The sequence below is a fragment of the Chiloscyllium punctatum genome, chromosome 26 (genome assembly GCF_047496795.1).
Source record: "Chiloscyllium punctatum isolate Juve2018m chromosome 26, sChiPun1.3, whole genome shotgun sequence".
Lineage (NCBI taxonomy): Eukaryota > Metazoa > Chordata > Chondrichthyes > Orectolobiformes > Hemiscylliidae > Chiloscyllium > Chiloscyllium punctatum.
In genome coordinates, this window is record NC_092764.1 from 53877693 (window position 1) to 53899454 (window position 21762).

At 42.3% G+C, this 21762-nt stretch overlaps 1 protein-coding gene across 5 annotated transcripts in view; it reads right to left on the reverse strand.

The window, feature by feature from the left end:
- Nucleotides 1-11604: 11604 nt before the first annotated feature.
- The window catches only part of bcar1 (BCAR1 scaffold protein, Cas family member), a 250812-nt gene continuing 240654 nt past the window's right edge, over nt 11605-21762 (reverse strand). For all 5 annotated transcript variants that reach the window (XM_072547423.1, XM_072547424.1, XM_072547422.1 and 2 more), the window contains exons 6-7: nt 15541-15630; nt 11605-14127 (exon numbers count right to left, since the gene is read on the reverse strand). In XM_072547423.1, the coding sequence (XP_072403524.1) occupies nt 13618-14127; nt 15541-15630 (600 nt within the window). In that variant the 3' untranslated portion in view covers nt 11605-13617. The remainder of the gene's footprint in view (nt 14128-15540; nt 15631-21762) is intronic.

Sequence of the window (21762 nt, forward strand, 5' to 3'; positions counted from 1 at the left end):
TCCCACCTCGGGTGACTATCTGTGTGGAGTTTGCACATTCTCCCAGTGTCTGTGTGGGTTTCCTCCCACAATCCAAAGATGTGCAGCTCAGGTGAATTGGCCTTGTTAAATTGCCCACAGTGTTAGGTGCATTAGCCAGGGGTAAATGTAGGGGGATGGGTTACTCTTCGGAGGGTCAGTATGAACTTGTTGGGCCAAATGGCCTGTTTCCACACTAGGTAATCTAAACTATAGACCAGTGAGCTTGACATCAGTGGTGGGTAGGTTGTTGGACTGGTTTCTGAGAGATAGGATTCACATGCATTTGGAGAGGCAAAGACTGATTAAGGATAGCCAACATGGTTATGTGCAAGAGAAAACGTGTCTCACTAACTTGATTGTGTTTTTTTGAGAATGTTACCAAAAGATAAATAAAGGCAGAGCAATAGACATTGTCTACATAGACTTTAGTAAAGCCTTTGACAAGGTATTGCATTGTTAGACTGGTTAGTAAAAGTAGATCACATAAAATTCAGTGAGAGCCTAGCCAACTGACAGGAGACAAGAGGTTTATCAGACTGGAGGCCTGTTACCACCGGTGTTCCACAGGGTTCGGTGCTGAGTCCAATGTTCTTTGTCATTTGTATAAATGATTTGGATGAGAATAGGGGAGGCACGATTAATAAGTTTGTGGATGACACTAAAATTGGTGGCATAGTGAACCATGAAGAAGGTTCTCTAGGATTATGAGGAGATCTTGATCAATTGGGTCAGTGGGCTGATGAGTGGCAGATGGAGTTTAATTTGGATAAATATGAGGTGCTGCATTTTGGGAAAACGCACAAGGGCAAGATTCATTTCATTAATGATAGAGCACTGGGTGGTATTGACAAACAGAGAGACCTGGGGATTCAGGTACATAGCTCTTTGAAAGTTGCAATGCAGGCAGATAGGGTGGTTAAGGCATTTAGGATGATTGCCATCATTGCTCAGACCATTGAGTATAGAGACTGGGATGTCATGTTGCAATTGTACAGAACATTAGTGAAGCCACTTTTGGAGAACTGTGTATAGTTCGGATTGCCCTGCTATAGGAAGGATTTTATTAAATTGGTGAGGGTGCAGAAAAGATTTACAAGGACGTTACCAGGAATGGAGGGCTTTAATTACAAGGAGAGGTTGGATAGGCTGAGACATTATTTCACTGTCGCACAGGAGGTTGAGGGTTGACCTGATTGAGGGTTATGAAATCAGGAGGGGTATAGATAAGGTGAGTGGCAAAGGTCTTTTCCATAGGATAGGGGAATTCAGAAGTAGAGGCATAATTTTATGATGCTAAGAAAAAGTTTTAAAAGAGACCTGAGGGGCAACATTTTGACACAGCAGGGTGGCACGGTGGCACAGTGGTTAGCACTGCTGCCTCACAGCGCCAGAGACCTGGGTTCAATTCCCGTCTCAGGCAACGGTCTGTGTGGAGTTTGCACATTCTCCCCGTGTCATGGTCTGGTTTCCTCCCACAGTCCAAAGATGTGCGGGTCAGGTTAATTGTAAGTTGCCCGTAGTGTTAGGTGAAGGGGTAAATGTAGGGGAATGGGTCTGGGTGGGTTGCTCCTTGGAGGATCAGTGTGGACTTGTTGGGCCGAAGGGCCTGTTTCTACACTGTAAGTAATCTAATCACATGTAGAATGAATGGGTAGATGCAGGTACAGTTACAACATTCAAAAGGTGTTCAGATAGGTACATGTATATGGGATATGTGCCAAATGCACACAACTGGGACTAGTTTAGTTTGGAAGACATGGTAGGCATAGATGAGTTGCACCTCAGGGTCTGTTTCTGTGGTGTATGATCTATGTAACTCCTTCGAATATGCCAATAGTAGGTTGGAGAGCCTGTTCAGCTGCACACGTGGTACAGAGTGGTATCCTTTAAGCTACAGACTCTGGCAATAATAACTTGTTCCAATATGTGCCAGTTATGGAATCACACATATGCACATGCTTTGTCTGCCTCACGTGGAGTAAAAAATTAACTATAACTTTGCTGAATATCTGTATAAGGAGCATTGTCATAATGATGATAGACGATATAGAACGGAAATCAGAGGCTGTAGAGTTCCATAAGCATCCTCTCTTACTATCTCTTGTACATAGTTAAGTTACTAATGTTCACTGTCAATGGTGGGTGTGATCTTCTATCAATTCCCTAACATGATCTTACAAAAGAGATGACCAAAGCCACAGAGCTAGAGACACATGACAAAAGAGCAGCTGCAGTGAAGCCCAGTGGTAGAACAATGCAGTGTGTGAATGCCAAGGTCAGTTCTACAACCTAACCACAGAAGGGAGGTAAAAGCCTGAGGTCAAACCAGTGACGGTATAGTGCAACAGTCAAAACACTTCAAGCCAATTAGTCAGAGCCTTAGCCAATGCTGACAAAGCATGGGAAAACTTCCCAACAGAGAATGTGGCAAGCCAAGAAATCAGCTGACCACAGTGAGAAATAAATTATTGTAGATTGCAGGGATTCACAGAGATGGGAGGAAAAGAGAACTCAAAGTCAACCAGCAGAAAGCACTGGAAAATACAGGTGCAATGTTGATGCCATTAAGCAACACCAACAAGGGGCATTTTGTCCAGCCAGTAACACAGTAGGTTAGGCAGGTCAAGGTAGTGACCATTTCAGAGCCTGATCAGCAACACAAAGACTTTTTTTTAAATGGAAAAAGCAGACCCCCAACCATCTAAGTGAATGGGCATTAAAGAATGCTGAGGAGCAGAATGAATTCCTCGGGGATATAACAGCTCCAATTTGGAATTTACCTCACCTTATAATACAGGCATACAAATCGAAAGCTGGTATATAGACATCATGGTTAAAGGCAATAAAACTCATTTGTAATTCCATAAAGGGTTGGTGTGTGTATATATGTTATTTGGATGCAGTATCATAGTTGAGGCCTAGAATTCTCTAATGGTCTTCCATCCAACTTCACAGACTATCTTTTCACAAAGTAATGTTTTCTATGTCATTCCTAATCATTACTCATCTTTATTAAGCCCAGATGATTATGTGGCTTTGAATCCACTTCATTTAACAATTGCACAAGACATGTAACTGAATCAGCACACTGTGAATCAGTCTCTGCTGTTGAAACTCCATTCGCAAGACCACAAGAAGATATATGTAATTTTATTTCTCTCAGAAAAGAGACTGCAAGCAGGAGAACACAAAGGCACCAGAGATGAGGTCAACCAGCTCCAAGCACCTACAATCCGGGACCTTCCTTTAGTTTTTCAGGAAACAGCAGCAAGGAAGGAAGCTGCTAAAAATGCTGCTTCAGTGGAAGTAGATCTTCCCCTATCCCTTGCTTCGACAGGCCATGATCATAACATCTTTGTTAGCTACTTTGATGAACATCACCTTTCATTGAAGGCAGCAAAGAGGTGAATTTGTCTGTATACCCCACTAAACACACAGATGAGTTATAATCATTGTAACAACTGTAATTAGACAATGGATATTCCTTCCTGCTGGAGCACTACAGGAAAGGGGAGACCGGCCCAATATCTCAGCTCCAGTAAGCTACACTTCAACAATTACTGGTGGTGAAGGGAGCCTTGGCAAAATGGAGCTGTAGGTAAAGGACTGGGATTTCAATGAACTGCAACATTTTGCAGATGTTTGAACCACTTAAAAGGGCAGCTGCTGAACAGAAAGTTAGTGTTTCAATCAAAATTGAACACCAGCAAAGTTTCAGAATTTTCTTCAAATAGCAAAGGGGCCACTGTGTGTAGTCATACAGCATGGAAACAGGCACTTCCAACCAGTCCATGCTGAACATTGTCTCAATCTAATCTAGTCCCGCCTGCCTGCTCTTGGCCCAGTCCCTCCAAACCTTTCCTATTTATATATTTATCTAAGTGTCTTTTAAACATGGTAACTGTGCCTGCATCCATCACTTCCTCAAAGTTCATTCCACATGCAAACCACACTGTGTAAAGAATGTGCTCCTGTCTTTAAATCTCTCTCCTTTAACCTTAAAAACATGCCTCCTAGTCTTAAAATTCTCCATCCTAGGGAAAAGATACCTACTATTTATCCTATCTATACCCATCATGATTTTATAAACCTCTATGAGGTCCCCTCTCAATCTCCTATGCTCCAGTGAAAAAAGTCCCAGCCTATTCAGCCTTTCTTTATTACTCAAATCTTCCATACCCAGCAACATCCTGCTAAACCTCTTCGAAACCCTCACTGGTTTAATAATATCCTTTCCATAATGGGGCTTTGGGAAGGCTTGGATTACGGAGATAGAAGTCAATATTCAATCATGCAGAAAGGAGGTCTCAGAGTTACAACAATTATATTCAACACATCCTGACAAAAAAAATCAATGAACATCAAGATGGACTTGTTACATTCAGAGGAAAACTCAAAAACAGCCCATCAAGAGTTAATTCGGAAACAGTTAATGGAAAGCTGTCCAGGGAAGAGGAAAGATGTCAGTCTAATTTGCACAAGTATCGAATGCTCAGAAAAGATTAATCTACATATGTGTGACAGCTGAAGTCTGAAATCAAACAACAGCAGCAAACCACAGAAGCCTTTAAGTTTCTTTCAGTAAAGCAGCAGAGATCCAAACTGCAGAACTCTGTAGCTTTGGAGCAGAAAATCAAGTATTTGTGGATTAGAGAAGTACTGTAAGTCTTAACAGAGTGAACATTAACCTGTTGGATTACACCATCATGGCAGTCTTTAATGGCCAACATATTTCCATGATTGGGACTTGAAACCAGAAATACAGACTAAAGAGACAGAATGTCATTTATTTTGCTACAAGATCTCCCATTATACATTAAATTTAATCATGACCATGATCTTTTATTTTCCTGATAAAGCACAATTAATTATATTGAGAAGCACATGATACAGATGTATAACATATTAACTAACATTTGGATTTTAGAAGTAAAATAGGAGATCGGTTTCAGTTTTCAGTGAAGACTTTTTAAAGAAAGTGTTCAAAAAGTCATTTAAAACAATGAACTAACGATATCATTTCCAAAACGACATGTAATATAGGTCGAGTGTCTAGTAGTGGAACTAAGTGACATTTACAAAGTTAACATGATTGAGGACCCCAATATTTTGAATTCAGTACGAAACAAATGTTTTTTTTAAAGTGCAGAAAAAGTTCCACCTGAGAAGATGCAGACTGTCCGTATAGGGCAGGAGTTCCACACCAACAGAAGAGTAAGTTAGTTTTGTGTCATCTCCAAGCTGTGGGAGTTGTCCAAACTGAAGAGAGGCTTAGTCCATCGAAACTGGAAAATGTTGGTGGTCAGAAATTCGGGTTAAGAAAGGAGTGATTCTTCACTGTTACCAAATATCTGTGAAGGATATTGCTGAGAGAGAGGTTGAAACTTTACTGTTTATGTTAAAATCTTTCTAAGCTCCCTTATACATACACAGATATACATCTGTATATATTTAGCATGTTGTATCTTTTGTTCTTCTACTAAGAAAACATTTGCAGTCTTGTGTGAATAGGTGCAGTGACTAACCACTGGGGTAACCAACTGCGAAAATGAAACTGATTTTCTATAAACACCCAGGTTTCACTCTGGGATCTGACACATCCAGTGTTACCATCAGCTGGGATCACAACCAATACCAAGTCAGTGAGAAACAATTACCACAAATCTCAACCATGGGAAGCAGATACAAGCCATTCAGCCCATCAAATCTACTCTGCCTCTTCCATTAGTTTATGGCTGATCCAATAATTCTCAACTCCACTTTCCTGGCTTTTCCCCATATCCTTGATTCCCTTACCGATCAAAAATCGGTCTCTCTCAACCTTGGTTATACTTAATGACCCAGCATCGACAACCCTTACAATAAAGAATTTCACAGATTCACTCCCTCCGAGAGAAAAGAATCATCTTTTGTGGCTTAAATGGGCAATTTCTACTCCAAGATTATGCCCTTTGCTCCTGGACTCTCCTGCTCGGGGAGACAAACTCTCCACGTCTACGCTGTTGAGTCTCTAAAAATCTTCCACATTTCAAAGCGGTCACCTCTCATTCTTTTAAACTGCAATGAGCACAAACCCAAGCTGCTCAACATCTCCACATAAGAAAATCCCTCCATACTCAGGATCAACCTAGTGAACTTTTCTGGACTATGTACAATGCCAGTATAACGTTCCTTCAATAAGTGGCCTGGAAGTAGTGTTCACAGTATTCCAGGTGTAGTGTACCTCATGCCTTTTATTCCATTAGCAAGACTTTCTCATTTTTACACTCCGTTCCCTTTTCATTACATTTTTCCATTTGCCTTTCCTATTACCTGCTGAACTCAATGCTAGCTTTTTATGTACTTGCACCCCCAAAGCCCACTTGAATTGTAGCTTTCTCTGGTCTTTCTCGACTTAACTACTTTGCTTCTCTGTTCTATCGGCGAAACCTTGCCTTTACCCCAAAGTACAGGTATATTGCTTTGGCCAAGTTTTTGCCCATTTGTTTAACCTGCCCATAACCCTCCACAAACCCTTTGTGCCATTCTCACTACTCTCTTTCCCACCTACTTTTGAGTCATCCCCGAACTCAGAGGTAGTACATTCACTTCCCTCCTCCAAGTCATTAATATGCAAAAACAAATAGGACAGCTGGAGACAGAATAGGAATAATGAGAGAGACACAAGTCTGCTTTTTATCCAGTTTTTAAAAGTTGTTGGACAAAAACTTAACTCAATTGCAAGTTATTCTGACAGCAAAGCCAATGTGTGACAAACATCTGTTGAATGGGTTCAGTCATAAGTTAAGGAAGATTGTCATTAACATACTGTGCTGAGTGAAACTGCTGAGCTTGCATTCTGTTACCACCTACAGAGTACAGAATATAATTCAGACACTCCGTAATTACATTGTACAGGAGCGATAAATTACACATTAATATTTTCATACATATGGCATTAACATCAGATTAATATATCATATGTAGCATTTATATTTTATAGTCTATTACATAATCATTAATACTTTACAGTATAAGATGCTGTTTATCAAATAGAATGAAAGGTTATTACTGAACATATAAATTTATTAATTTTGAAAAAGCATTACAGTCCCAACATATCTTGCACACAGTATTTAAATTTCTTTCCTTTATTACTTTACATCTTAATCATTAGCTCAGTTTGTCAGTGCTACCTTTCTGCTGGAAGGCGGTTGACTGCAGCTTAGTACAAGCACAGTGTGTGTCAATAGAGCAGGGTTTTTTTTGTTTTAAGGGTGCTGGGTCTCCTATATAGTCAGTTCATATTAGGACACCCACTGTTCTAGTTTTCCAGTGTTGCCTGATGGTGGCAATAACTCTCCAACTATGCCCTACATTTAGCTTCAGTTTCTATTTAATGTTTAAATGCTTCACCAATATGTTGTAACATGTTCTTATGTGGGTTCTTCAACTCTTCATACAAGTTCAGGTCAGATCTCTAGCTTCCTACTAAACAACATTCATTAACACACACTGTATCTGATGGTGAGCATGCCCAGTGCTGTACAGAGTCCACACTCTTAGCTGAATACTAACACCATAAGACAGAGCGACAGAGCAACAGAAATAAGCCACTTGATCTTTCAAATCCATCTGCCATTCAATGAGATCATAGCTGATCTGATCATCCTCAACTCCACTTTCCTGCCTTTTCCACATAAGCTTGATTACCATCATGATTAAAAATTTGTCTCATCTTTAAATACACTGAACAACCCAGCCTTGAAAGCCCTTTGGTAAAGGAATTCCACAGATTTAATTCCCTCAGAGACTAAGGGCCCTCTTCATCTGTGTCTTAAGGGGCCAAGCCCTTACTCTGAGATTATGCCCATCTATTCTAGACTCTCCCACCAGGGGAAACACATCTCTTTACATCTACCTGGTTAAGCCCCCCACCCACCACTTATCTTATATGTTTCAGTAAGGTCACCTCTTACTGTTCTAAATCCCAATCGTTACGAGACCAGTCTCATCATCAGAAAATCCATCCATACTCTGAATTGAACCTTCTTGGGTTCAGCATTAGCAATTTTTTTGGACCCTCACACAGAAGTAGATGATCAACTGCTGTCCCAGGCCCAACCATCTTCAGCTGCTTCACCAATGACCTCCCCTCTATCAGAAGGTCAGAAATGAGAATGTTGGCTGGTGATTGCATAATATTCAGCACCATTCGTGACTCCTCAGTCCATTTCCAAGTGCAACAAGATCTGGACAATATCCAGGTTTGGGCTGACAAGTGCTAAGTAATATTTGTGCCACACCAATGCCAAGCAATGACCACCGCCAATAAGAAATAATCTAACACCGCCCTGGACATTCAATCCCCCACTTTCAGGTCAATGGTAAACTCAAAGATGTTGATACTCAACTGGACTTTCCACATAAAAACAGTGATTACAAGAGCAGGTCAGAGGCTAGGACTACTGCGATGAGTAACTCACCTCCTGAGCCTCCAAGCCTGTCCACCATCTACAAGGTACGAGGAGGAGTGTGATGGAATACTCCCCACTTGCCTGGAGGAGTCCAGATACAACAACACTCAAGCAGCTTGACACTATCCAGGACAAAGCAGCCCACTTGATTGGCACCACATCCACAAGGATCCGAACTCTCCACCACCAACGCTCAGTAGCAGTAGTGTGTACTATCTACAAGTTGCACTGCAGAAATTTACCAAAAATCCTAGTACCTTCCAAATCCACAACCACTTCCATTTAGAAGGACATGGGCAGCAGATTCATATGAACACCACCTGCAAGTTCCCCTCCAAGCTACTCACCATCCTGACTTGGAAATATATTGTTTTCCTGTACTGTCAGTGAATTAAACATCTTGGAAATCCCTCCATCAGGACATTGTGGGTCAACCCACCACACATGGACTTCAGCGGTTCACAAAGGCAGCTCACCACCACCGTCAGAAGGGCAGCTAAAGATTGGGCGATACATTCTGGCCAGCCAGCAACACTCACATCCCACACATGAATGTTAAGAAACTCAGGATTTGCCTCCTGAAATGATAAAACTGGGTCTGATAGTAACATGCTATCCCAGTGTTAGGAATCTTCGAATAGCAAAAAAAGGGAGAAGACTCAATGCTGATCAAACCCCTGGAAGAGTTAAGTGATGGCTTCACAGTAATACCATCCAATTTTCTTAACTTAGAACTTCAGAAGCTGCAATCCAGTCTTCTTTAGGCAAGAGCTCACGTTTCTGGAGAACTGAGCCAAGTCTTCCAAAATGGATTGTTGTCATCATCTTGGAATGGAATGTCTTTTAACAGTCCTGGAATATCATTAGTCTTTGTAGACAAACTAATTGTGCAAGAACCTGCCAACTCAACAGGGGTTTGGTTCAATGCTGAAAGATCAAAAAAGACTCTTTAATAACTTTACCATTGCAATGAAGAGTTGCTTCAAAATGACCTTTAACTGAAAGGAGCTCATTTCCCAGAACCCGAGATAGTGACATTTGACGTCAGTATGAAGCCAGTCTAAACTGTACAGTAATAGATTAGATTAGATTACTTACAGTGTGGAAACAGGCCCTTCAGCCCAACAAGTCCACATGGACCCGCTGAAGCGCAACCCACCCAGACCCATTCCCCTACTTTTATCCCTTCACCTAACACTACAGGAAATTTTAGCATGGCCAATTCACCTAACCTGCACATTTTTGGACTGTGGGAGAAAACCGGAGCACCCGGAGGAAACCCATGCAGACACTGGGAGAATGTGCAAACTCCACACAGTCGGTCGCCTGAGGCGGGAATTGAATCCGGGTCTCTGGCGCTGTGAGGCAGCAGTGCTAACCACTGTGCCACCGTGCCACCCATAGTAATAGCTACTCCTGAATCGAAAAAATTAGTGTGATTAGGCTACTATCCAAAATTCCTGGTCCAGAACATCACCATCTATTGTGGGGCCAACCACGTCCACTTGACCAAGTAATTTCCATGTGTTCATAATCCTTCTTGTTCATTTGCAAACTCTCCACAATTCTAGAAGTGATCTACGTGACTTACTTTTAAAAGATGATTTTGCATTGCAGGACTGCTGGCAGTGGGAAAATCTGTCCAGTGAAGGCAGTGGACACACATTGTTGGACAACCTTTTCACTAGCAATGTTTCCTTACAGTACAATGCCAACATTTGAAAATGGTAGCTCTGACCTTTTCCTCACTCATGTGCAGGCTCTTTTGTTGAATGAGGATGACATAATCGAACCTAGCTCACTGACATGCTCAGACTGAGCCTTAGTCTTGAGTTGAATTGCCCTCCGCTTTTGGGTTTAGCATCTGGCAGTCTGCCCTGGGATTATCCGTACTTCAGCCCTGGAGTACTGTCAGAAAATGAGCTCATCCTGCAATGCTGCATCATCACATGAATTGGAGACACCATATAAATCATCAGTGGAATGTTCTAAGTCGGCTTGATCTGGGACAACTGGTTGGACTGAGCCCATTCATTAATGAGGTTCTCAGGACTGAAATAAGCATGGAGACGGCTAGAATAGACCTAAAATCTGCTTCAGATTCAACACCTTGCCAGTTAAGGACAGGTTCCAACCCTCTAGGAGAGGTACCAACACATCTCTCCTGAAATCAGTCACCCCATCCTTGTAACTCGGTTTTTCGCATGGCTAACCCACCTAGGCCTGCACATCTCTCGACGCTATGGTCGATTTTGAAGCTCCTTGGATGCTGCCTGAACTGCTGTGCTCTTCCAGCACCACTAATCCAGAATTTAGTATGGCCAATCCACCTAAATGCACATCTTTGGACTGTGAGAGGAAACCACAGCAACTGGAGGAAACCCACGCAGACACTGGGAGAACTCTCCACGGCCCGGGGGGGGGGGGGGGGGGTGGGGGGGGGGGGGGAAATCGAACCCAGGTCCCTCCCACCATGAGGCAGAAATACTAACCACTGAGCCACCTTGTGTGGTGGTAAACCTGTATTTAAAAACGAGGCTCATTAATAAAAATCAAATCCTGACTTAATCTATTGCCCTAATTAGCCTTACAAATTATTTAATTAACCAGGCATTAAGTATCAGGTGAGATTTCACTTCAACTGCCCTTCATCTGAACGTGTAGTTATAACACAATCTTGCAGCTTGAAGCTCAAGGCCTACTTCATATGGCTCACAGCATTTCAAAATAATTCATTCTATTTTCTTGTGACATGCTTCCAATACAATTACCTTCTGTTGACATTTAACACCATCACTCTTGTCACCATTGACCAAAACCTGAGGGGAGCAGCCGTATAAATGCCATTGCTACGCGAGCTGGTTGGGGGTCTATGTTCTTCCTTACAGCAAGTTCATTCCTTTGCTGGAACCTTCCCAGCTTTGTGATCTGGAAGCTGATATTCTAGGCCTTGGTTGATCTCAACTTCAATGCGAAAGGACAGAATCTGCCCCGAGGCATCACCAATCACAAAATGGCACAGGCTTAAAATTCAAACTGATCCCAGAGTTAATGGTAATCCCACACGAACAACAATAGAGTTTGGCTCTTGGGACAACTTTGCTGGGGCCACAAACACGCGACTCACTTTCATGGTTCTTAAGCCTGTTTAATAATTAAAAATAAATCCAGTTGAATATAATACAAAAGTCAACAGCCACCGTAAACCAACCACCGTGCAAGAGAAATAAAAATTCTTATAGATATGAACCATTATGCATTGTAAAGAATACATCACATTTACAGTAGTCTTTCACCATAATGTTAAGACCAGAAACAAAATAAAAGGATAGAATACAAAATAATTTTTAGACTAATCGGGGGGATTTCTAGCATGACTGCAAAAGCTCCAATGATGAATATTAACGTCAAGATCACTTTTAACCCCTTTTACATTGCAATTCTTAACCCATCATTTGGATTACTTTTAACATATATATTTAAGGGTGATAATTTCTAATGATTAACTTACTGAAGCAGTGCTGTGTCAACTGTGCTGCCATTGGACAGTATTGAGAGACACCACGCATTGGAAACATAGTAGTTATTGCAGAGGAGCAGTTGCGCTCAGAGGTTTTAGAATCTTACATTGTTCTGTTCAGTCCTAATATTTTACAGGTCAGTACATGACACACATCATAGTCAGAGCACCCAACGATCCTCAGAGGAGAAACTGGCTACAGAATTCTAGTTTTTCACAGAAGCGAGATTAAGAGTCTTTGACCAGGATTTGTCAAACACAGTTGCTTATATTCATATAATGTGCAGACATATACAAAGGTACATTTCTTACAGGGTTATAACCCTCCAATTACATCAAATATCAGCGACTTAAGTTTCAAACATACATAAAATTTTCTATATATAAAAACAAAACCTGGAGAGTGTAAGGTGTTGCCACATGCAGATTGGATAACTAAAGCTCCAGCAAGCTTCTTTGAGAAGGTTATATCCAAATAACTGCAACTGTCAGCAATTCTTCTGCAATGTAAAGGGGATACTAACTATTGTATGTAATAGATTATTGTCTCCAGTCATTGACTGATCAAAGGCTGTCAGCTCTGAAGTGAGTTGATGTTATATTACTGCTCCAACAACACAGGTCGAGACTGAGGCCCCTGGGGCAGGCTTTGGTTAAAAAGGTTCAAATGGAAGTTCTTGTACTTTTCCAGTCATTGTTTCAGCTGAAACCCAACTTGGTCTGTTCAACACACTATATTTTGGCAAATATAATTATAGCAAATGTTAAACACGATTGTTTTATACACCTCCATATAAAGAAAACCACAAACTTAAATAGGTCACTAAAATATCATTGAAAGTCAGTTTTATTTTTGCTTCCCCCACACCATGAGATTTCATTGTGAATAGAAGCTACAAATGACTTTAGCTCTGTTCACCAGCAGAAGCTTTTAAATTATTTCAAGGCACCAATTCATTTGCATTTTCTGCCGTGGGCTTGCACAAATGGAAAATATTGAAATGCAATGGAAAGCATAGTGCCCAAGTGAGGTATGATCCAAAACAATTGGAAAACATTAATACCGTTTACTTTGTTTAAACATTTAATGAAACGCGTAGGATAACTTAGCAACATGCTGCACCTGTTAGCTCCACATCCTCTTTGACTTTTCTTTGCCAGATCATTAATGATGCGTTATCCAGAATTAGAACTCTTCAATCAGCAGAGACGTTTCATCAATTAAAACAGCCCCATGACAATGAAAAAGTGACTTAGTTAATTGTCACAGTAGAAAATTGCTCTCCATCTATTTTTAATGGTCCAGTAATTCTCCACTCATTTTTAATGAAGTTTTAAAATAGAACCCATACGTCCACGATCTAAAATCAGCAATGAAAATAATTATTTCCATTTCATATTATAGAACACAACATTGAAAAGAACTTCGAGAAGAAAAACAAAAGGAACTACTACATAGTTTTGAATTTAAATATCTTGCTGATTAATAAGAAATGTCACAATCTAACCAAAAAGAAAAAGTACTTTTCCCTGTATGGTCATCTCATGGGTTAATATTTACAATAGTCCATTTACAGCTGTCAAATTTTTCAGTCTCAAGATGTAGATTTATTTGCATCCTTACATTGCGGCTAACTGTCCCAGCATCATTTTGAACTGTTGTGTACAGTGAGACAGTTCAGTGACTCGGTCTATCATCTCCTTGGCAGCAGAGCCAGATGGGTATTGCAAGGCTGCAGTCTTGGTTGTGATAACAATATGTTTTAGCATCTCACAGAGGAGGTTGCTGTAGTGTGTAACTTTATTGCGAACCTCTTGCGATTTAGCCTGACGAGACAGCGTGTCCCCGATGAACACCAACTTGTGGGCACTGAGAATGACAAACTTGCTGTGAGCCACAAAGATTTTCGGAGGTTGATTGGTATTAATGGAAGTGAAGAAGGCATCGATGGCATTGATTAATGTGGTAATGTTCGACTCGCACTGTTCCGAGTAAAACAATAGCAGCTGCTTGTCTGAGGGGCTCAGCTTACTCTTAACCTGTCCATACTGGTGCGTCGGGGTCCAGTTTGAGAGGTCGTTCTCAATGGGTCTCGTTACTTCCTGCTCAAGACGCTCAAATTGTTTCACCTGCAGAGGTCAAATAAGCAAAGGTCAGCAATCCTTCCTTAGACTCACGCTACCTTGAAAAGGCATTTCTCACAGGAAATTGAGAATTTGCAGATAGGATCAAGAACTGTTGACCTCCAACCATTGCTGGCCCAACACCACGTTTCACCTCTAACGGTCAGAGAACTACAGGCAACTCAGTGTCAGTCTGTCTGAAAACACAATCCACAAAGGAACAGTTCTCAAGAAATCACACTCATACTTTCACCACTTAAAGGATAGGAAAATCACTGGGATCTCAGGATATGCAGTCCCAATGGACAAGGCCCTGTACCAGGGGCACACATTCAGGGCAGCCGCCCTGAGACTTTGTGAAACATTACTGAGCTAAGGGAAGCAGCAGCTCGCACATGGGGTAACAGACCACAGGCCCGGCTAAGTCATAACCTTTTCCAGGTTCCCACTCTTCAAGCATGACAATCCCGAACTACTCTCATGAAGATATGTAAATTCAGGAGACAAAGCAATGAAATTCACTCCACACCAATCAGAACCGGGACACTTTGTCCCTCCTTTTTCCAGGAAGATTTGACCAACTGTTGCAACGATGCCATCTGCACCATCACCCAGGCCAGAGGACTCTGCAGTGGGTGAGGGCAGGGCCACTGTAGGGCCCTCACCCACTGCACGACCCCTCACCCACGGCGCAGCCCCTCGCCTGCCGCAGCCCCCTCACCCACTGCACAACCCCCTGCCCTCCGCACAGCACCCTCACTCACTACACGGCCCTCTGACACTCTGCATGGCCCCTCCCCCACCACACGACCCGCTTGCCCTCCACACAGCCCCCCACAGCACCCATTCCACTGGAGCATAAGTTAAAGACAAGAAGCTTTACATCATTGCTTTTCCGGACCAATCTGGTTAATTTGTTTTTTGTAAACCCAAATGAAAATAATAACTAATTTCTAACTCCAAAGGTCCAACCAATACTGCCACATCAGTACCATATCTGATTCCAATAAGGAAAACTAATTCACTCAGATATTTTCTCTCCTCAAAATTTTTTTTTTGAAAAAACAGGGCCATGGCCTGATTCTTAATCTGGAGGGGAATGCCTAGTTACTTCAGGTGCTCCCTTTGAGATTGACATCATCCCAAGGTTTCAAAGACCAGCTCTGGAACTAATTGCAGAACAAATGTCATTTGATACCACAATCCGACTGTGATGGAGCAAGGGCTAAGGAGTCAGGATTTTAAAACCTGCTTCAGTCTGGTTGGAGGGTCCCGAACTCCCAGCCCTCTCCTGGTTTCACCGTGCAGACAGCCCAACCCAGAGGGCTGTATGGAATGCTGTTCTCAATATCTGTAGAGGCTTGAACATCTTCACAACCTGCAAAGCATGTCATTACCAAATCTCACGGGCCATCTCACCTGCAGCTGCTCCAGCTGAGCTTTCCCTTGCCGTATGATATTCTCCTTCTCTAACAACTCCTTCTGCGTTTTCTCAAACTCTTCTTTACCCTGAAAAGTGACAGAAAAGTAGACAACATTGAAAACCTTGCTCCTATTAATGACTCAAATGGTTAAGACCACACTCACCATCAACGTTACAGACCGAGGGTAAGCCTGAGGAGGTCAGGGTTAAGTCTAGCTGCAACAATACTCTTCCACAGGCTCAGACTCCACATGACCCCCATCCACCCAGACCTAACGTCCGTGCACTTGAAAAAAAAAGGGGCCAAAGAAAATAAAACAAATACAAACTGCGTTATCAAACGAAAGCTGCTGAGTAACTAAAACAAAATGTCTGGGAGAACATTTCATTACAGATGGATTTAAAATGTTCTTTAAATTAAATCAGTTTGTGAATCAGCTCAGATTCCATCCAGAAAGTCATTCTGGTTTAGAAAAAGAATTTCAGGTAATAATTAATTTAACACAAAACTCTATTTTTTTTGGTTAGGAGTCCGCGGTGCTCTGAAACACAGGCTCAGTGCAATAATGACTGTGAACACAAATTGATCCAGTTTGGAAGTGAACAGCCCACTGTCAGAGAGACGTGCAGAGGCAGGACAGTGAGGATCATCGCATTCACTGGAAGTGCTGACTGACACTTTGCCTCTTCCTTTACAGAAATTTATAAAATAAGGGAAGTGCTTTCAAGTAGTTATGGGTAGTTTCTTTTAGGCTTCTCTGATCTCTGCCCCTGGACCTCAGCCTCCTCAAGTGAGTGATATACCCATCGTCAAGCTGCTTTATACAGAGACAAGCAACACTCTCTGAAAGATACCAGAGTTGGTCATCACAAAGACATTGCTAATTCTGCAGATTAACTTCGTAAGCAGGGAATTTCTAAGATCCAGAATACCCTGCCCAGAAGTGTAGTGGAGGAAGATTCAATCGTGGCTTTCCAAAGGGAATTGGATTCTCATCTGAAGAGGAATCGTGCAAGATTCCGGGGAAAGGATAGGGGAGTGGGCCTGGCAGAATGACCTTTGCACAGAACCAGCAGAGGACTTAACAGGCTGAGTGGCCTCCTTCGCTGGTGCAATCATTCAATGATTCCATAAAAGGAACATGTTGGACATAGACATCTTCTGGGACTTCAAATTTGAACTCTTCTTTCCAAGTGTAACTTGTGGGGTACTATTTGGGAATGATTCCAGCAAACATTTGAGTATTGAAACATCCAGAACCTGAGAACATAGCAGTAAACCAACTCAGTCCCTGGAGCCAGCTCCGTCATTCAATGTGAAAATTGCTGATCCCTGTTTTAACGCTACCATGGCCCAATGTCCTTTTATACTCCTGGCCATAAACAAAATTGTCACCTGGTCTCAAACTTCAAATGATTAATTAACAGACAGCAGCCACCGACTTCTGTTGGAAAAGGTCCCACTGTTTCTTCACAAAGTATCACCAAACCTGGTTAGCTTGAAGTTAGGGCAGCACAGTTGCACAGTGGTTAGCACTGCTGCCTTACAGCGCCAAGGACCTAGGTTCGATTCTAGCCCACTGTGCACATCTGTGTGGAGTTTGCACATTCTCCCTGTGTTTTGTGGGTTGCCTCCAGGCGCACTGATTTCCCTCAGTGTCCAGGCTACATGGATTGGCCATACTAAATTGTCCATAGTGTCTAGGGATGTGCAAACTAGGTAGATTGGCTATAGGTTAGGGGGGGGGGGGTGAGTTGAGGTAGGATGCTCTTCAGGATGGGCCGAATGGGCTGTTTCCATGTTGCAGGGATTCTATAAATGTTTCGGCTTTGTTCCCTTGTCCTAAAGTCCCCCATCAGTGGGAAATATTTCTCTTCGTTTACCCTATATATTCCTTTAAAAAGCCTAAAATTGTCAACCAAACCACCTGTTAACCTTCTATAATGTGAGGAATACTGTCTGGTATTTCTGTCTGGTATCCTGGACTCTCAGTAACATTCTGCACTGCACACCTTCCAAACCCTGTCAGCACTTCTAAAGTAGACCAACCCTGAGAGTTTACAACATTCCAGATCTGGTCTAACCAGGGCTTTCCAAAGCCCCTGCACAACACCCTCTCCTTTATTTTGCAGCTTTCTGATTTTAAAGCCTAACATTCCATTAACCTGCTTGACTGCTACTTTCATGTATGGGGGTCAGTTTAGCTCAGTTGGCTGGATGGTATGGGAAAGTATGGGTTCAATTCCCACAGTGGCTGAGGTGACCATGAGGACTATCCTTCTCAACCTCTCCCCTTGCTTGAGATGTGGTGACCCTCAGGTTAAACCAGCACCAGTCGGCTCTCTGTAACGAGAGAGCAAACCTATCATCTGGTTAGACTATGGTGATTTGATTGATCCATGTAGATTGACCTATAACCTCCTTAAACATCTACTGCTCCTTGCTTTTCACTATTTTTGCAAAGTATTCTTTTCTGATCCAGAAGAGATGAACTCACACATATGTGCATAATCCATTTGCCACAAGTTTAACATCCCATTTAATGAAACAATGCCCCCACAACTTCATACGCTGCCTAATGTACAACCAGTCATGACGCTAAACACAAATGAAGTGAATACTGAAGGCCCTAGTCTGGATCCTTTCAGAAAACCACAATTCACTTCCTTCAAATTTTCCATCTTCTACCACCTAACAAGATTAATAGTTTGCATGAACCTCTATTTCACTTAATAGCCTTTTATGTCTAACTTTTTATGTGGCTTCTGGATGCATTTATATGCTACATCCATCTACATTCCCCTGTCTACTGTTCTAGTTATTTCCTCAAAAATTCAATTAGGTTTGTAAGACATGACGTGCCCCTTACAAATCCTCGTCGGCCCTCAAAACAGATCAAATTTCTCACGCTGTCCTTAAATATCAGGATTGGTTCAGTACAGAAAAACAACTACTTGCATTTTAATTACTTCATTAACCTAGTAAAATGTCCCAAGGCACTTTTCTGGAGCACAACTGGACAAGAAGTGACACAGAGTTAAAAAGATAGGGATTAGAGCAGGTTAGGAAACCTTCAGCCAAAAAGACAGGTTTTAATCTGCACGAGTGTGGACAGGTGTCCTGGTTTGGGGAGGGAACTCTAGGAGATAGGGGCCAGACAGTTGAATACATAACTAACAATATCGGAGTAAGAGAAGCAGGGTCTGGCGAAGAGACCAGGAGTGGAGGCATTGAATCAGCAAGATTCAATGGAGGCTGAGAGCAGGGCCAAGACCACCAAAAATGACCTTTTATTTTTGAAGCTGACAGAAAAATCTCTCTGGGCTACTGGATGAATCTCTACCAAGGACTAGGCTACCAACCAGGTTGGTTCAAGTGTCCCATACCATAGACACCTTCTCCCTGACATGTAAGTAGGCAGAACAGGAGTGGAAAGTCAGCCCACCCTATACATAACAGGGTCATAGTTTTAAGCTGTTTGGTGGAAAGTATAGAGGGGATGTCAGAGGCAGGTTCTTTACACAGAGGTGAGAGCGTTGAATGCGTTACCAGCAGCAGTTGTGGAAGCGAGGTCATTGGGGATATTTGAGAGACTGCTGGACATGCATATGGTCACAGAAATTTGAGGGTTCGTACATTAAGTTTACCTTGCATGAGGATCAATGGTCGGCACAACATCGTGGGCTGAAGGGCCTGTTCTGTGCTGTACTGTTCTATGTTCTATACTGCACATTGTAAAAGAGCATCTTCTTTCACTTTAGCTGCAATGGCACCACAAGATGGTGCTATAAGACCATGTTGCCTCCGAGTCTCTAACACTTGAAACATTTTAATTACATTGGATTACATGCAAGGTCAGATCTTCAGATTGAGATGTTTCTTTTTCCTATAAATAATGCACATTGTCGATTATCTGTCCTTGGATGTGAAATAAGTGGTCAATCACTAAGCAGTTATAATCTGATCATAGTCTAGTAAAGTATCTGTTAAGAGGAAGCAAGGACAGCTTATTTTCCCCCAGTAAAACGTGGCCAGTGTGCTGGGTTTAAGTTGTAAAAATTCCAGAACAGCAGCAACTGGTTTTCTTCTTGTACACAACTGATACGTGGAAATATTTGTGTTGTTTCTCCTTCAGTTAGTCACAGATTAGTACTAAAGGTCACCTTGGTGCTTTAGAAAAATGTTTTATTTTTAAACGTGGTGACTTGCAATAGACAATAGGTGCAGGAGTAGGCCATTCTGCCCTTCGAGCCTGCACCACTATTCAATGTGATCATGGCTGATCATTCTTAATCAGTATCCTGTTCCTGCCTTCTCTCCAGAACCCTTGATTCCACTATCCTTGAGAGCTCTATCCAACTCTTTCTTAAATGAATCCAGAGACTGGGCCTCCACTGCCCTCTGGGGCAGAGCATTCCACACAGCCACCACTCTCTGGGTGAAGAAGTTTCTCCTCATCTCTGTCCTAAATGGTCTACCCCGTATTTTTAAGCTGTGTCCTCTGGTTCGGCACTCACCCATCAGCGGAAACATGTTTCCTGCCTCCAGAGTGTCCAATCCTTTAATAATCTTATATGTCTCAATTAGATCCCCTCTCAGTCTTCTAAACTCAAGGGTATACAAGCCCAGTCGCTCCAGTCTTTCAGCGTAAGGTAGTCCCACCATTCCAGGAATTGACCTAGTGAACCTACGCTGCACTCCCTCAATAGCCAGAATGTCTTTCCTCAAATTTGGAGACCAGAACTGCACACAATACTCCAGGTGTGGTCTCACCAGGACTCTGTACAGCTGCAGAAGAACCTCTTTGCTTCTATACTCAGTCCCTCTCGGGACTAGTAATCCCGAACACTGGGGGGGATGTTCCCAGCTCAAATCCTATGGCAGGAAAGGAACAATGATCCACCTGAACCTACCCTGACCTCCTTGTAACTCCAGACCCACAGCAAAGTGATTAAATCACCACTGCCCTCTGGATAATTAAATAAATGGCCTGAGATGGCCATATCCTATGAACAAAGGAGAAACGTGACCGTGTGCAAAATAACATCTTATTGTTTTGAACTACCTAACACTTGCAATTCCTACTTGTTAGACTAAAAAGAGATGCACTGATCTCACCCACAGCCAACAGCGGTGGTTAAAATCACAATCTGTTTGTGGGGTCCTGAAAACATTCAAAGCACTTGGGCAGCCAGTCAGCATCAATGGAGAGAACAGAGATTCCAGGCAGGAAGCCTTCCCATGAAGCAGTGAGAGGAAAGGCCTTCCTTGGAAACAGGAACCTATCTGGTTCTCTCCACAGGCGGTGGCTGATGTGTTGAATGCTCCCCCCCCAGTTTTCGTTTCAGGTTCAGAGTTTAAGCATGTGCAGGCCTTTCCTTTCTTGCTGTTTTATTGTACATGAGCAAAGCTACTATTGTGTCAAGAGTCCCAGCAAGGTCTGACCTCCTGAGGTTTAACCTCCTGCTCTCTCACAAATCCTTTTCCTGCACGTTTTGGGTTGTTTTCCTTCTGTCAGCTAAAAATTGTCCAGCCTCAATCTTCCAACATCATTACTTTGATAAAGCAGTTAATAAGCGTGGTAAAGGATTCACTTCCCTCAATAAACAATAATGGTGAATAGACCTTTTTATTTCACACTTCACCTCTAACCTTACTGTGCACATCAGAGTGCATTAATGAAAATGAATAAACCTTTCCCTGTAATTGTGCTGGGACTGTAAGCTGCAGCTTCATCCATCGCAACTCTTCAATGCAGTGATTAGTTACACAACAGAAATCCTGTTGTACAAAAGAGGGGCCAATGTTCACCATTTGGACTTGAGGTTTGTAACAAGGATGAGAACAAGTTGAACAACAGCAGGCATTGAGCAAAAACTCCGAAGTGCAGTGTTGATTGTACACTGAAACTCCATCGCTTTTATTAAACTCACATCTAAGGGGACCTTATGACTCCAAACTAAGGGAAGACTAAGACGATGTAATAATATCATCAGCTTTGACATTCTGGGAACCACAGACACATAGATAATAGGAGCAGAAACAGACCATTCGGCCCCTTCAATACTACACCATTCAAAAGGATTATGGCTGATCATCCAACACAGGACTCTTTTCCTGCTTTCTCCCATTCCATTTGATTCCTTTAGCCCTAACAACTATGTCTAGTTCCTTGAGAACATTCAATGTTTTGACCTGAACTACATCCTGTGGCAGT